The sequence below is a fragment of the Tamandua tetradactyla genome, chromosome 13 (assembly GCF_023851605.1).
Source record: "Tamandua tetradactyla isolate mTamTet1 chromosome 13, mTamTet1.pri, whole genome shotgun sequence".
Classification (NCBI taxonomy): domain Eukaryota; kingdom Metazoa; phylum Chordata; class Mammalia; order Pilosa; family Myrmecophagidae; genus Tamandua; species Tamandua tetradactyla.
In genome coordinates, this window is record NC_135339.1 from 21,597,571 (window position 1) to 21,614,126 (window position 16,556).

At 40.1% G+C, this 16,556-nt stretch overlaps 1 protein-coding gene across 6 annotated transcripts in view; it reads right to left on the reverse strand.

Annotated features, from left to right (window-relative positions):
• The window catches only part of KAT6B (lysine acetyltransferase 6B), a 240,861-nt gene continuing 224,305 nt past the window's right edge, over positions 1-16,556 (reverse strand). For 4 of the 6 annotated variants that reach the window (XM_077124858.1, XM_077124856.1, XM_077124857.1 and 1 more), the window contains exons 14-18: positions 11,794-12,025; positions 11,357-11,516; positions 10,392-10,784; positions 6,533-6,824; positions 1-4,197 (exon numbers count right to left, since the gene is read on the reverse strand). In XM_077124858.1, the coding sequence (XP_076980973.1) occupies positions 1,670-4,197; positions 6,533-6,824; positions 10,392-10,784; positions 11,357-11,516; positions 11,794-12,025 (3,605 nt within the window). In that variant the 3' untranslated portion in view covers positions 1-1,669. The remainder of the gene's footprint in view (positions 4,198-6,532; positions 6,825-10,391; positions 10,785-11,356; positions 11,517-11,793; positions 12,026-16,556) is intronic. The other 2 variants (XM_077124860.1, XM_077124861.1) reach the window with 2 other exon arrangements.

The following is a 16,556-nucleotide window of genomic DNA, read 5'->3' on the forward strand; positions in this document are numbered from 1 at the left end:
GCAAATAGAGGCAATTGGGTAGGCATACACTGGGATTCCTCTGCAAATGAAGATCAAAGTCAAAAAGAAAAAAACAAATTCACTTTATTTTAAAGACAATGATTGGCATACAGAAGGTATGCACTAGCATAAAATAAACTTTCATGAAAAGCATTAAAATCCATTATAAATTAATTTATTAAATAGGTATTTGGTATATGTGATGGTTTTATTAGATATCACTCTTATTTATTGCCAACCCCTCCTCCAAAGTCAAAACAAATCAGAAAATCTCATAAGTCCAATTTACACTAAATAATTTATTTTCCCCAAATGTGTGTGTGTTCTGAGGTGTGAGACATGATACAGTTCGATTGGTCATTCATAATATCAATCATAATATGACAGGACACAAGAGGCTAAAAATGGCTCATCATAATTTATTTTATGTTAAAATGTACAGCTTTTTTTTGTTTGTTTTTTTGTTTTTGTTTTTTCTTTTGTTTTGAAGTGACTGACTAAAAAGAACAGATAAATACAAGAGTGTCGCTGGCTCCTATTTCATACAAGGATTACGCCTCTTCTGCTTGGCCCTTACGGTCACCCTGTACAGGTACAAAGGCTACAAAAAAGGAAGCAATATAAACAGACACAAATAACTTCTTTGCTTTTTTACATGCGATTTGTAAGCTTAGTTTGAGCTATTCACAAGCTACTTCTCTATTTTTCCTTAAAAAATAACTTCAATATTTTATAAAGATAGAAAAATCTACAGATGGAATGAAAATGTAAAGTTAGAGGCATTTCCATAAAATAGCAACTTTACACCAAATTCACTATTTTTTTTTAAATCCTGCCAAGTATTTGGACATATATGAAATGTTTCAAAACCTGACAGATAAACACTGAGATATGCTTCATTCAATAAACAGAAGTCTGCATTTATAAAACAGAAAGCTGCCTTTTTTTCCCCAAAGAAATCTGTCACCAAAATGGAAAAGGGTCTCAACTTTACACCAAACATTTAGCAATAAAACCCTTTTGACTAACCAAATGGGAATAGCTTTTATAGCTCTTTACAGTTTTATAATTAACAAAAATATAGTTTTTTTTTAAACCCTCAAATTAGGGCACCCTAATCAAGGCAAAAAACTTAAGAAATGGCTTACTGTTAGCACAACACTTGTACAGTACTACAAAATGCACTGTCACTAACAAAGACATTAGCGGCATGCTGAAGTGTCACCTTAAACAAAATATACAATAACTGAAATGCTAAAGGCATTTACATGGAGTGGACAGGGAAGGAGGGGGGGAAAAAAACTCTAGGTTCAGTATTAAAACAGATAATCTGGGGGCTTGATATCCATATTGTTTAATGGAAGCAGGCACAACAAGTGGCTGCCTCCAAACTGTAGTCCAAAGAGAGGCCTTTCTTTGCAGAGAATTTCATATAAAAGTAACAGAAACAAAGGTACCAAAAAAGAAAAAAAGAAAAAACAAAAAAAAAGAAAAACAACTTGTATAAGGCTTTCTGATGCATACAGCTTTTTTTTTTTTAATTAAATGGTGCCAACAAATGTTTTTGCATTCACACCAATTGCTGGTTTTGAAATCGTACTCTTCAAAGGTATTTGTGCAGATCAATCCAATAGTGATACTCAGTGGGTTTTGTGACTGCCCGTGTTGCCTACCTTCTCATGTAAGAACCATTGAGAGATTGCTTGGACATGCCTGTGTTCATGTAGCCGTGATGTCCAGGGGCTGTGTACATCATGTTACTGTGGGGTGGGGTCTGCATTGGCTGCTGGGCATATGGCTGGGTTCCCATCATGCCCATCTGCATCTGCATAGGGTACTGGGGCGTTTGATTCATGTAGCCGTGATTGCTATGGTAGCCACTGTTCATCATGGGCTGGGACATGCTGTACCCATTCATGGCATTGAGAGTGTTCATGTTCATGTTCACCGAGTTGACATTGTAAGCTGGGGCTGGCATCAGGTTCACACTCATGTTCATGCCTCTTTGCATCGTTAAAGTCCGTGCAGGACCCTGCATGGCTACAGTTTGGGAGCGCCCATAGATTTGTGACTGATGGGTGGCAGCGGCTGGTGACAGAGATGCCGATTTGGTTCTCATGGAGACGTGGCCCTTGCTGGCAATTTGAGTCTGCAGTCTTTGGCTGTGGGAGATGCCAATATTGGATGCAGCCATGTTCCGTTGCAAAAGAGGCGGTGGCAGATTCATTGGAGGAGGAGTCAGATTAGGGGGTGGGGTCATGGTAGCTTGTGCTTGGGGTCCCCCAGGGACGGCGTGTGGAGACTGAGAAAGCTGAACAAGCCCTGTGTTACTTAATGGTGTGGACAAAGAGGCACTGTTTGCATAGGAAGTTACAGCAGCAGAATGGCTGTAAGGCAATGAATGATCAATAAGTGTATTAGTTAACTGCTGTAGTTTGGCAAGGCTGAAGGTGGCTGAAGGCTGCGGGTAATGCCCAGCCCCAAAATCACTTTGACCCATTCGTTCATATAATCCAATGCTGGCATTGCCTGTCTCAGGGATTTCGGCCAGCTGCATTGGTGAGGTGAAGTTAGCAGCCATGCTACACTGAGCCAGCTGCTGAGTGCTGCTTGGAGGTCTCTCCACCACACAGCCTTGAGGAGACTTGACGCCGCAGGTTGGCGGAGAACTGATGCTAGTTTGCTGCAGCATGCTGCAGCTGCCACTGATGTTGGACATCTGCTGGGTGACGGCGCAGCTGCTCTGTGTCAGACTGCTAGAGGTGAGGTTGCTATAGGAACAGCTGTTCTGTGAAGAGCCGTTTCCACAAATGCTGCCACCCATAGTAGAATCATAGCTGCTTGGGTTTTCATAGTTCTCAGTTGTGCTCTCAATACTGCCCAGGTCACTAAATCCACTGTCTACAACTTGCTGTGAATGATCTGAAACTGATGGAACATCCATCATTGGACTAGTTTCCATGTTCTGCAAAGATGGTACTGAGATGGCACTTTGATCTGGGCTGATTTGGGCATAGCTGTTTTCCAGGGCAGGAACAGTTGGGCTGTTGACAGAACGTACTGACTGGCCAGGATGAGAATGGACGGATGAAACAGGGCTACTGTGGTCTGACTGCTGGCAGTCATCCAGAGCGGAGGCGATCTGTGGGCTTTGGTCTGCACGGGTGTAGTTCTGTAGGCTTCTACAGGCCTCTTGAGTCTCGGCACAGTCCTGAAAAGTATCATCCTGTTCACTGTTCTCCTGGGTCAAAGACTGAACTGCCTGAACAGTTTCGGAGTCGATCTCCATGGTTGTTGTGTTTCCCTCTTTGAACTCAGACTCTACTTCACTCTTCTTTTGGTTCTGCTTCTGTGCCTGTTCTTCTGTGGGTTCTTCATCAGATTCAGGTGCAGTTTCCGTGTCCCCTGCAGGCTCCTTAGGTTCACCGTTGCACGAAGCTGAAAGGTCAACGCCACAGTCCATTAAGACCTCTGGGTTCGAATGACCAGCCTGGACACTAAGGTCTAAAAAAGCCTCCTGATTTTCTAGGACTTCTTTGAAGGCTTCTCTTGGGAGTTCTCCCTTCTCCACTTCGGCAGACTCCATGTGACTATCGTCTTCATCATCAGCATCGTGGTCCTCGTTGTGCGATGGCTCTTCATCTTCCTCCTCCTCCTCTTCATGGTCATCCAGACGCACAGGATCTTCCTTTTCCATAGAGATTTCTGATTCCTCTTTTTCCTGACTTTGAGCACCATTTGGATCTTTTCTGACATTTTTGTCAGCTTCTTCTTCTTCCTCCTCCTCCTCCTCCTCCTCTTCCTCCTCAGGTTTGATTAGGTCATCTTCCAGTTTTTCACCTGGTGACTTACTTGGACTTACAGGTGCACATGTTTCTTCCCTTCTGTTTTCATCCTGAGGCAGTGTGGGCACCACAGTTTCCTTGAGCTCCTCCTCCTCAGTCCCAACAGGAGCAGGACTGGCGCTGACTACTGAAGGCTCCTTTTGTTCCTCCACTGTTACCTGCTCATCAGGTTCCATGGGCGTTTCTGGGGGGGTGTACAAATTCAGTTTAAATCCAGTCTTCCTCTCTTTATTTTGTCTCCACTTAGACAGACCACGCTTTGCTCCTTTTGGCCATATTTGTTTGCACTTTAGAGGTTCGGGATTGTCTTTACTGCCTTCTTTCAAGTTATCTGCATCGTCATCCATATTGTCTTGGTGAGGAGATAGAGAAAAGGGGGAAGGAAGAAAAACAAAGTCTTAGAAAGCATAACCATAAACAACTTAAACACATTCCTCTAAATTGGGTAGCAAACGCTGCTTTCAATTTATTATTTTAAGAGTTGACGATAAAGACATAATCAAGACTAATACAGAATAATACTGTGCTATAAACCAAGTAAATAACCGAGCCTAGGAAAATAATATATGCTACACACACCCACACACTCATCCTGAACAGAAAGATGTGCTTTTTTTAATACAGCGCACCAGATACAGGAACTATAATAAGCCTATTTGAGTTTGACAGACATTCTTCTGATGCAAAAGCCTGTAGCTCCACAATGTTAAAAATCAATTTAAACATTTACAAATTAGGAAATACAAGGGAGAAGGGGTTATGCCAGCTCAGCTTCATATCAACCCTTATATCAAAGAACTGAACAGCATTTACATAACCTGAGAAAGGGAATTTCTGTTTGAGGACATTTACTAGAGCTACATGATCTAAGATGACAATATCTACTTTGATTTAAATGCTCTTTCACCATGTATCTCTGAAACAACAAATAAATAACTGAATACTCAAAACAGAAATGCATGTGTAATCTACTGTAGGCTCATCATTTTCATATGAACCAATCTGCCATGTATTTACCATACTATGACAATTAAGGAATATTTAAAACAGGTATTCTTTTTTTCACTAGTTCTGGTCCACATTGCACTTTGTATAATGTAGCTTGTGGCTCAGATGGGAGGCTTGAATGTTAAAGACATTTAGAAACTGTCTTGCTCAGCTACCCCTCTTTTTAATGTCCATATGAAGATAAATATAAACAGATATGTAAACTTACATTTCCATAAATATAATCAAAGAGTTATATAAATAAATATACATATAAAATACCCAAGTCTTCTAAAGATCTTTAGAAAACGGAAAAGCACACTGGTCTCCTTCAAGAGATCAATTTAAAGGAAAGATTTCTGCAGATGTTTTAAGAAATGATCACGATGAGGAATATACAACTATGTGACGATAGTGTGAGTTACTGATTATATAACAAGAATGGAATGATCATGTGATAAGAATGTTTGAGTTTGTATGTGCTTATGGATCATAAATAAAAATAAATTAATAAAAAAAGGAAAAATTTTACATAGACCAATAACTCTTTGAATTACTAATTTGGAGAACATTAGATCTAATAATCAATGTGGAACAGATATCCCTCTTGCCAGAAGGCAGTGATTTCCAATTTAATTAGGGCCTAGCAGGTTAAGCTCTTAACTCATTCATGTTATAAAAAGGATTACACATTAACTTACCGGCAAATATGACATTCAAATTAGCTAGCTGAAAAGAAGGCACATGTGATATAGAATGATTCCTTCAGAAGTGCCGAGTACAACACCTGAGGTAACAGTCACCTCAAGACTTTCAAATCGTTTTTATGTCAGTTTACACTGGGAAGGTAATAACCATGTACTAGTAACCATGTACTGTAATGCCCCTGAATTCCACATTCTTATTCCAGATGCGACTGGACCTATTGCCTGTAATAGAACACCTACTCCCCAAATCAGAAGATAAGTTCTCGATATTTATTTTTAGGAAAGATCTGAAAGATATGAGGTATAATAGGGCCACCTAGAATTTCTTAAAGTAAATGGCAAGGTGGAGAATGAAGGTAATAATGACTTGTTTACAGGCTACCAAGAAGACAAGAGGATGGGGTAGGGGTGTCCCTGTCAACAGCAAACAGTAAAATAGCAATTTAAAAGAAATTATAATCTCCAGATTTCTACATCAGCTAGTATCATCAAAGCCAATACCGATGTGTCGGTAAATTTAGATAGTTCTAGATAGTAAGACATGTTAAGACATCTTAAGATGCACCACCAGTTTACTAATATGTGTTTTTCAGGAAAAAAGGAAGTATGACTTTCAATGCCAACATTGATAATAATTTATACCCTGATTTCAGAAATATTAAATGTGAAATCAGAACTGGAACCAAGGAAATGCAGTGTGTTTCTTACTGATAGACTTAAAAATTTTCAGAGATGAGCCAAATTCTGGAAAGTAAGATTAACACACCTAGTAGAAGTTTCTGGCCTTAGAAGTTGTTTAACATCAAATTCAATCCCAGGAAGAAGGAATAGAAGCTTCTATGACTGAGAAAGGACAGATAAGTACTTATTTCAGATCGGTTGTTACAGTCCCCCAGATGCCTTTGGGTATAACTCCAGGAACCTGCTTTGTTGACTAGCAGGTCATATGCAGACGCTCACAAGGGTAAGATTTTTAAAAATTCCTCCACTTACTTCTACAAGGGTCAGCATTCTTAAAGCAATGATTGTCTTTTCCTTCCTCTTCCTCTGTTTGCCTTTTCTTCCCAGGCTGATGTTGGAATGTTTTTCTCGTGACTGGCTTTGTGCCATCTTCCTCCACATCAATCTCACAGGTAGGCTCCAGCTGTGGCATTGGCCTCTCTTCATCTGAGTTGTCAAAGGGCTCATTCAGTACTTCCGTCGTCTCAGAAATGGTCTCAGTTGTTACACTGCTGTTGATCCTCCTGCGTTTACGACCCCTTTTCTTCTTTAATACAAAAGGCCTCTGAAATTAATTCCAAACATAATACATAAGAGCTCATGAGAAATTAAATGGTTGAGTCGATATGCAGCAAACGTACTGAATGCGTGTTTGAGAATCTTACATGTCAAGACTTCTGTAATGCCTTTGTATTTAACCTTCCATTTGATGTTTAACATCCCTCTTGGGCTCCAACTGCACAGGCAGGTATTTTCCAAATAATGCAGGTGTTTACTCAAGCTGATGCTTTGTGAGGGAACATACTAACAGCTTAACTGTAGATTTTTAAAGAAAAGCTTTGCTTTTCTGGCATATATTTTCCAAGCGGTAGCTGTTGGCTTCAATATCTAAGGTCCCATACATTGTAGATACTGAGGTCATCATGGACAGCAATAATTCCATAAATGTGGTAGTAATTAAGTTGCTATTGAGTTATTCATTTAATAACTGATAACTGTTCAAGGAGCACCAAATATATGCAAAGCACTATGGGAAACAGGAAGGCCCACTTGTGCCAAATTTCAAAGGACTTCATGAACTATGAAAAGGAAACAGAGGAAAGGGTACTTAAGAAGAAAGGATTACTCCACTGTTTAAAATATTAACAGTCAGGTTTTGGTGGCTGCCAGGATAAGAGCAACTAATAATTTTGGTAAATATTTTAATATAGAAGGCATATTAAGTTTAAAAAGTTAAAAGGCATGTAAGATCTGTTTTATTCATGTGATAAAAAATCAAAGACAGGAATAACAAGTAGATTTGCTGTTAAAATATAATCTGCCAGGGCAGGCTACAATGGCTCAGCAGGAAGATTTCTCGCCTGTCATGCTGGAGACCCAGATTGGATTCCTGGTACCTGCCCATGAAAAAAAATCTGCCAATAATGGGCACACAATTATTGAAAATACAATGCAAAGAAGGGTTCAAAAGGCTTCGTTAAAACAGAACCTCTAGATAAACTGCATCCAAGATTATCTCACATTTTAACTCCTTGAATGTTCACTGCAGCCCTTAAAAGCTTGATTCCATATTCTGTAATTGAATATTTACGGTTATTAATCCCCAGTCTGCCTGCCCTCCCTAATCCACTAGAGTTTTCCCAAACACGAGTATCACTAATATAAAGAACTCGTTTTCTTTAGGCTAAGCCCATTTATGTGAGGGTGGACCATATCATGCCTTGGATGATTCTGGTTCTTGATGTTTTAAAACCAATTTTCGTACCTTATGTCTGATGCTCCTTTTAGCTACTATATCAATGGAAGAGTAGAACATATGAAATAAAAATAAATAATAGGGGGAACAAATGTTAAAATAAATTTAGTTTGAAATGCTAGTGGTAAATGAAAGCGAGGGGTAAGGGGTATGGTATGTATAATCTTTTTTTTTCTCTGTTATCATTTTATTTCTTTTTTTGTTGTCTTTTTATTTCTTTTTCTAAATTGATGCAAATGTTCTAAGAAATGATGAATATGCAACTATGTGATGATATTAAGAATTACTGATTGTATATGTAGAATGGAATGATATCTAAATGTTTTGTTTGTTAATTTTTTTAATTAATAAAAAAAGTTAAAAAAAAAACCAATTTTCGTTTATTATATACAATGTATAAATAAATTTTCCTTGTAAGGAATTAAAACATTACATATAAGCCTGGTGTCCCCTTTGATGAGATGTTCCTTGCCACCACCTCCCCACCGCTGCCTTTAGCCTAGAAGACTGCTGGGTTTAAAAGAAAGAACACTGAGCTTGGAGTTAGAATAGCAAGTTCTTTGACAGATACTCAGACACAGGACGGTCCTGGGGCACAGGCTTAACTTATATTTCCTTTTTTAAATTATTATTGTTATGTCCATTAGTCTTGGTTATACTAGCAATATCCGGTCTCTCTCTTTGTCACAGGTAGATACTGAGGACAAAGATAACAAATCTGGGTTGAGCAATTTTAAATAAAGATACTACCTAAAGACAAAATTAAGTTTTTGCCTTCTTTTACACTGGAGATGACAGGGTGTTTCTAGAGAAACTACCAGTCTAATAAGGTAAGAAAATTCAGTAATGTGTCGTTGGCCACAAAAGCAAAATATCAGGATCAAAAGCAATTGTCTCACTATCGAATTTAATCGGTATGGTCAGTTTATTTAAAAAATATAATTACCGGGAACCAGAATAGGGAATGAGATCTTGTTATTCTGTACAGGTTAATGTAAAACCCAGATACATACCAGAATATTTTGGGCAGAAAATAAAGTATTTGCAAAGGCCCCTTGAGGGACTAGGGGAAAATGTGGAAATATTAAACTTCCCCACCTTGGGAATTCCTGATATTCTTGCAAGCATTAGTTAGGGGCTCCCAATTTAATAAATCAAGCCCTTGATCTTGGGCCTGCCCTTATGAAACTTATTCCTGCAAAGGAGAAACTAAGCCTACTTATAATTATGCCCAAGAGTCACCCCCAGAGAACCTCTTTTGTTGCTCAGATGTGGACTCTCTGCCAGCCAACTCTGCAGAGAGGCTCACTACTCTCCCCAACCCCCACGTGGAATATGACTCCCAGGGATGAGTCTGGCCCTGGCAATCATGAGATTTAGAATGATTTTTTGACCAAAAGCAGGGAAAAGAAGTGAAACAAAAAGTTTCAGTGGCTAAGAGATTTCAGTATCCAAAGGTCATTCTGGAGGTTATTCTTTATGCGTTAGATATTCCTTTTTAGTTTCTAGTGTATTTGAAAAGCTAGATGGGAATACCTGAAACTGCTGAACTGTAACCCAGTAGACTGGATTCCTGATGATGACTACATAACTATATGACTTTCATCGTGTCACTGGTTGTGGAGACCTTGTAACTGACACTTCTTTTATCCAGTGAATGGGCAGATGAATAATAAAATAAAGACAAAAAATAAATAAATAATAGGGGGGAAAAGAGGTATGGGATGTTTTGGGTGCTCTTTCTAAATTTTTATTGGAGTAATGAAAATGGTCTAAAACTGACTGTGGTGATAAATGCAGAACTACGTGATGATACTGTGAGCTGCTGATTGTATACTTTGGATTATTTGGTATGTGCATGTATCTCAATAAAACTGAATTTAATAAACAAACAAACAAACAAAGCAAGTATCTAAAATACTTCCTAACAATAGTCAGAACAAGAAAAAGAAAAAGAAAAAGAATCAGGATCACTGGGCTTGGAGTCTGGCTCCATCTCTAACAGGTTGTGTGACCCTGGACAAGTGTCCTGGCCTCTCTAGGCATTGGCCTTTTTCATCAATTCATTGAAGGCTGATTTAATGCACTTCAGGACCCTTTCCTGTTCCCACAACCTGGTTTCTTCTGCTGCAAACCAGCAGGTGGCAGTAACTCCTAGACTAGAAAGGAACTGTCACCCTCACAGCACTCAAAAGGTAAGCACAGTCATGACTGTAATGTAAGATAAACAATTATGGGACATGATCAGGGGACTGGATACAAATAAACTACTTCTAAGGAGCAGAGAGTGAAACTAATACTAATAGATAGAATGCTTGCAATGACAAATACGATTTGATTGAAACGGACTTATACTAAAAATTTAAACAGACATACCTTTCTCTTTATGGCAACTGACTGTGGCTTGGTCAATCTTGGGGGAGAGCTCTGAATATTTTCTTCTTCTTCCTCTTCTTCTTCCTCCTCTTCTTCTTCCTCCTCCTCCTCCTCCTCTTCTTCTTCTTCCTCCTCCTCTTCTTCTTCTTCTTCCTCTTCCTCCTCCTCCTCCTCCTCTTCCTCCTCCTCCTCCTCCTCTTCCTCTTCACTGCTCTCTTTAGACAGCTCCATCAGCTGCCCTCGTTCCCCCGACATTGGCCGGCTCTCCGGAGAATGCAAATATTTATTTTTCGATTGTACTTTTGCAGGTGATTGCCTACTGTTAGCTCTAGATGACAGGATTTCTTGCTCCTCCTTTTCCCAGCAACTGGCTTGTTCCATTAGTCGCTCAGCCTAAGGGGGGAGGGTAAAAATGGTGAGCCAGTAAGAGGGCAGTAACACAGCCAGCACCGCTCAGAATCAAAGGCAAAAGATTTCTAAGACATTTCTGATCCAGACAGTAAGCCAAGCAGCATTCCAGCTGCATCATCTCAGGACCCTTTTGCATCAGTTAGGATAACAAATCAAAGAAGAATGAGTTTCATGGGATATTTAGCACTATTAATGATGCAGTGAATTGATTTGAGTCCTTCATCACTACATTACATGCTCACTGGCCTGGAGCACTTGAAGCAAGTTCATAAACACAAAGAATCGATTGACATTGCAGCCCTGGAGCTCAGCACCCAATCTGATCTGATTACATGCTGTCAGTAGTGAAAAATGCTTTGTGATCAATGATAAATGTTTCATTTCTCATACTCAGTTCAGTAAAATTATCATGTCTTACCATGCAACCTCGGTTAGGGTAAATTAGCGCCACATCGTTTACACAAGCTTTTGACAATGATGTTAATGGTTTTGTTAGCTTAAGAATATTATAAGACTGAAGTCACAGAACTTAGGCCGATGATGCCAATCATTACCTCTTTTTCAGCTTCCCTCTCTTCTTCAGAAACTGCAGCATTAGAAATCAAAATTGGGGTCCACCTCAGACTCTCTGGATCAAGTTCATTGGCCCGGGAACAGGTTTTCAGCTTTTCCATGTGGCCCAATATCAACTTTTCCCTTCTTATGATGACAAATCTGTAATGTGATAAGGCAGAACAAAGTACAATCAAAGGCTAGCACTAATAGTATCTGGGTTTGGAAAAATAAGAAAATGGAGAAATGAAAAGGTACAATTTGAAATATGACCAACAAAAAAGTGACATTTTGTGTTTTCTTTTTAGGAGAAAGACTGTGATAACATCATTAGGGAACCTCTGCTCTAGCCCTGAAATGAACCCACCTAAGCTTCAGGGATATCTTCTGTTGGCCGGTGCCTGAGAGGCAGTGGTGCTGCTCAGGCCCCAGTACTCACTTGCCATCTCGCTTGTCGATCATGTGGAGGTGCTGCAGCGTGGTGGCAATGTCATGTGGGCACATGCCAGTAGCTCTGCTTATTGCCTTGATGCTGATGTGCCTCTCATGGTGGTGGTAGAGATATTCTAAGATAACGCTCTTCCAATAGGCCAGGTAGGAGAGACGGCCCAGATCAGAGAGTGGCTTTTCAGGAGACCCCGCTTGGCCTTCTCTTCTAGAAAGCAAATAGCCTAGGGCAGAAAAAACAGAAGTCCACTTCATTGTTTTGTTCCAAGAACTTGGAACAGGGGCCACTAAAAATAATATAGGTAGCAACGAGGTAAAAATATCACATTGGAGAGAAATGCATTAATTTGATGTATGTAGTCTCCTTTCAGTTATAGTGATTTGATATCCATGAAGTTTATGCTTCAAATCTTTTACAGTAGCACTGTAAAACTGTGGCATTGTCAATTCACGTAGCTCGCAGCAGCATTCCAAACACTGATCATGACTATTTAATGAAGACTAAATATTAAGTTTGAAGAGCAATTACTTCTGATAAGTCTCAATATCCAAGTCTCTCACCAGCTTTAGATTCTTTAAAAAATGAAATATCAGGCACATCTTCAGAAATCCTGTTGAAGGACCACCCCAAACATTAATGGGAAAGTTGTTTTCCACAGGAAGGACCTAATGACCCTTTGACAGCTGGGTCTTAATAAAAGAGAAGGGCCTCTTTTGACTCAGACTCTATATTGCTTGTTTATATTTAACTAGCAGGAATGAATGTCTTTTAAGTCAACTGCTGCAACTTATATCAGCTTTGCTAGCTCTATTTTCACGGAAATGAATTTATAATCCAAACCTAGAACATTGTTCCTGCAAAGAAAATAAAGTAAAAAGAAAACCTCCTTAAAACAGTTTCATGTATATTCAGAAAATCTCTGAGCATGCTTAAGTTTTTTCCCCCCATGTTAAGTTTTTGAACATGCATTCTGCCGTATTACTGAGAAGGTTCTTTGGCAAAGGAACTTTAAAATGAGAAAACCTTTAAATCTACTTGAAGGTAATGAATGAAAGCTGGCGGCTGTCTTGGTAATTAAGAGCCACTTAGGAGTACAGAAGAAATGCTATGACTAATGATGTCTACCTTACTCTAATTATCTATTTCAACAGCCCCACCTTCATGAACTTCCTAAATTTAAACAAACATCAACCACATACAGTAGGTGGCAGCAATTACAAAATCATGCTGCTCTGTACACCGTCCAAATCTTCAACATTTTTCTTCTTTATCTACATTTCCAAAATGGCTGCATTCTCAAGATTTTTCTCAATTTTGGATTTTTTCGTTACAAGGAAGAATCAATGCCTCCATTGCATTTCCCTGCCTCTCAAAAATCACTGCAAAGAATGCAGAAACACAGAACAAGAAATCCAACCTGAACCACAGAAGGTATAACCACAGCATTTGCATTTTGATGGTTTTAATCTGATGCCATTATGAAGAATAGGCATAAATTTAACCTTAGGTTTTGTTGAAGTCTTTCATCTTATTTGTCCCTTTAACTCATGTTTAAGTGCAAAGTATCTGATTGAATACAAACAAGCACCATAAAATTTTACAGTCAAAGCCACCATCGACATGTCATTTGGCTGCACGCAGAGGCTTTCTTGATAGCAGTGTGTCAGGAACGCTAAGTGACGGCCACTGTGCTGAATCCAGCCTCCATCATGCCTTGCCAAAGTGGAGAAAATCTCTCCATTGCCAGAATACAAAGGGCGCCCAGATCTCAGAACACAGAGCACATCCGTCACCTGCTCCCTAAGTTTTGGCACATGCTGAGAAGGGTACTCAATCGGCTAGAGGTCCCAGCTCTGTACTCCTTAAGGAAAGAACCACAGATATATGTCTGTGGTATCCACAGAACCGTGGATACATATCCATGAGATCCGTCAGTTAAAAGGCCCCTGCAGTAATGGTGAAATTCCCCAGGCCCTCACAGGTTCTTATCTGAACCCCACAGATGAGGACAGGAAGCTTCCTCTCAGCCATGCAGAAAGATTTCCATACAGCAAAAGTGTTCATAGGTGGTATGTGATCTCCCCACCTTATATCCCAAACTATGATGTCCCACTTGGGCCTTCTTTACCCTGGAAGCACACATACTTTTTCGTCCTGTCTTTCTTCTCCCAATCCCTACGTTGGGCTAAGAGGCAGGAGCCAGAATTCCGAATTCACAAAGTTTACAGTTATTCATGGTTTCACATCTGGGGTAATGCACATACATCTTATCTGAGCCCAAACCTAAATGAGTTAGGCCACTGGAAGTATCAGGCAACTTGGGGTCTGTGGGGAGTGAGCATGTAAGCGTGAATCTCTCAGCACCTGCTGCTTCTGCACGTTAAGCTGCTGTCTCTGGGGACACTCCCTGGGACACAGACTGGTTTGTGACTGACAAGTGCCATGGAAGAGTTCTGGGGGACTGAGGTGGGGGGGAGGGGACAGCAGGGCCATGAGCCTGTTTCACAGCAAACACCCTGACCCTACCCCTAGGAGCTAGCAAAGACTACAAGGCTGCAAAGCAGGGAGGCTGTCAGTACCTGCCAGGAAGTGATGCTTTCCTTTCCTGGGTGCTGAAGAGAAAAAAAACTGCAAACCAAAATTCCTACCAGAAAACATCAAGCAGGTTTTCAGGAATGATGTGCACCAACATTATACACCGTAAAAAGCCACTGCCCGGAGGGATCATTGCATTGCCTGCCTTTGGGTTTTTTTTTTTTTGGTTTGTTTTTTCTTTTGCATGGGCAGGCACCAGGAATCGGACCCGGGTCTCCGGCATGGCAGGTGAGAACTCTGCCGGCTGAGCCACTGTGGCCTGCCCTGGTTTTTCCTTTTCATCTCTGAGTGATGAGACCCTCGAGGAACTTACACTAATGCTGAGACATTTTGTAAGGCTATCAGGCTCCTCCTGCAGGAGGAATTTTTGGTTTTAAATGGGATATACTTGAACTATCAAAATGACCAACTATAAATTTTTGATTCCATACTAGGTAAGTGAAATCACTCACAGCATGTTACAACTTAAAACTTAGATGAACATTTGTGTCATGTCTACTCTACTCTATGGAGGAGGCTGATGCAATATTTAACTAAAATTTTACCTGTGGCAGGACTTTCCCTCAAAAAAGCTGTAGCTGGTAGTGCTTTACTACCGTGGGCTTCATAATATTGAATGTTTTAAATAACTTATTGGTGTCTTGTTTCTGTCTACTTTTTCCAGGATCCTCAAATCATAATTATTATATAACCCATTGACAGAATAATTTTTGGTAAGAACATTTTACGTACTGAGTATTTAATTATAGAGATGTGGTGGTTTAAGTTACAGCTCTTAAGTTTAACTTACCAAAAAGATTCCAAATAATTGATCTAAGATGCAGGGAAATAAAAAGCACTTATCTTGGAAGCCGGTGTATTATCCTGAAGCATCTGAAACAAGTACAATACCCCTGGTGAATAGATTCCCATGGTGCTCTACCACCTCTCTTTACTCAGGATATTTTCAATCAGAAAACCTAAACTATCCCTAGGGAAACTTGGTTGTTGCAGACTGGAAACAAAGTGATGTTTGGAGGACAAATCCCAGTAGCTGCAGTATAATTAATCGCTGGTGAAAACAATTCCCTTGAAATTGCCTGTGAGTCAGAGGTGCTGGGTGAACAGCACTTACCCAGGATCGTCATCGGGAGACTGGTAATTGAAAGCTGACTGGCCCATAAACCCCTCACCCAAGTCAACCACCTGATAATAGTGAGAGCTGCTTCCTCTCTAGCATCATTAGAACTACTTACCCAGGGGAAGGCGAGGTCTGAGTTTCTGTGTATGGGCCACACACTTAATTTAAAAGACTGAGAAGACGTTTGTTTAAAGGGGAAGAACAGTGTGATGCCTATAAAAAGTAAGCATTTCTAAACTGTACTGTAGGGAACCTAAATTCACCTACCCCCATTAAGGCTGATCTAATTGTAGTAAGAGAATCAATTATCATTTTAACTAGTCCTGATCTCCTGTGTTTGAAATGGTTAAATCTCTCCCAGGAGGAGGAAAAAGAAGAGGTTTGAGAGTTGTCTTCATGTAGACAGGTCCAATAGGATAAGGAAGGAACTGTCTAGACAAGGTCAAGATTTGTTTTTGCAGACCCAAATTCCCAAATCAACTTAACTCCCAGCATAATAACTGCAAGGTTAACCTTCATTTAATAGGAAACATTCCTTCCTTTAAAAACTAATAATATTACAAGATAGTAGACTGAACCAGAACTGGAATGATGCTGTTGGGCAAGGATGTGGACATGGATAAGGACATATCCTACAAAGGCAGCCACATCTCACCCCGGCACACCTCTATCTTCTACTACCTGGACTCAAACCACGCGAATCTCTCAAACACAAAAGTGTAAACTCTGGCAAGCTGCACCCAGCTTCCATCTGTCTGGATTCTGTTAGTTTGAGGGTCACTGGCTGCTTTTAGGGCAAGATAATCTTCAAGGATTCATGACAAATACTTGTTTCGCTCAGGAAACCCCACTGAAAGGTCACTATTAGTGGATACTGACCGGGTTGCAAGCCTGGGAACTACTACCAGGCAAGGAATTTATGGCCGTTCTTGAGTGGAAGGATTCTGATGACTCTAACCATGGATCTACTGATTAAGGATGGAGAGTCACTGGTCTACTCATCTGTTACTGATTTCTGGGGTTAAGCCACACTGTGACC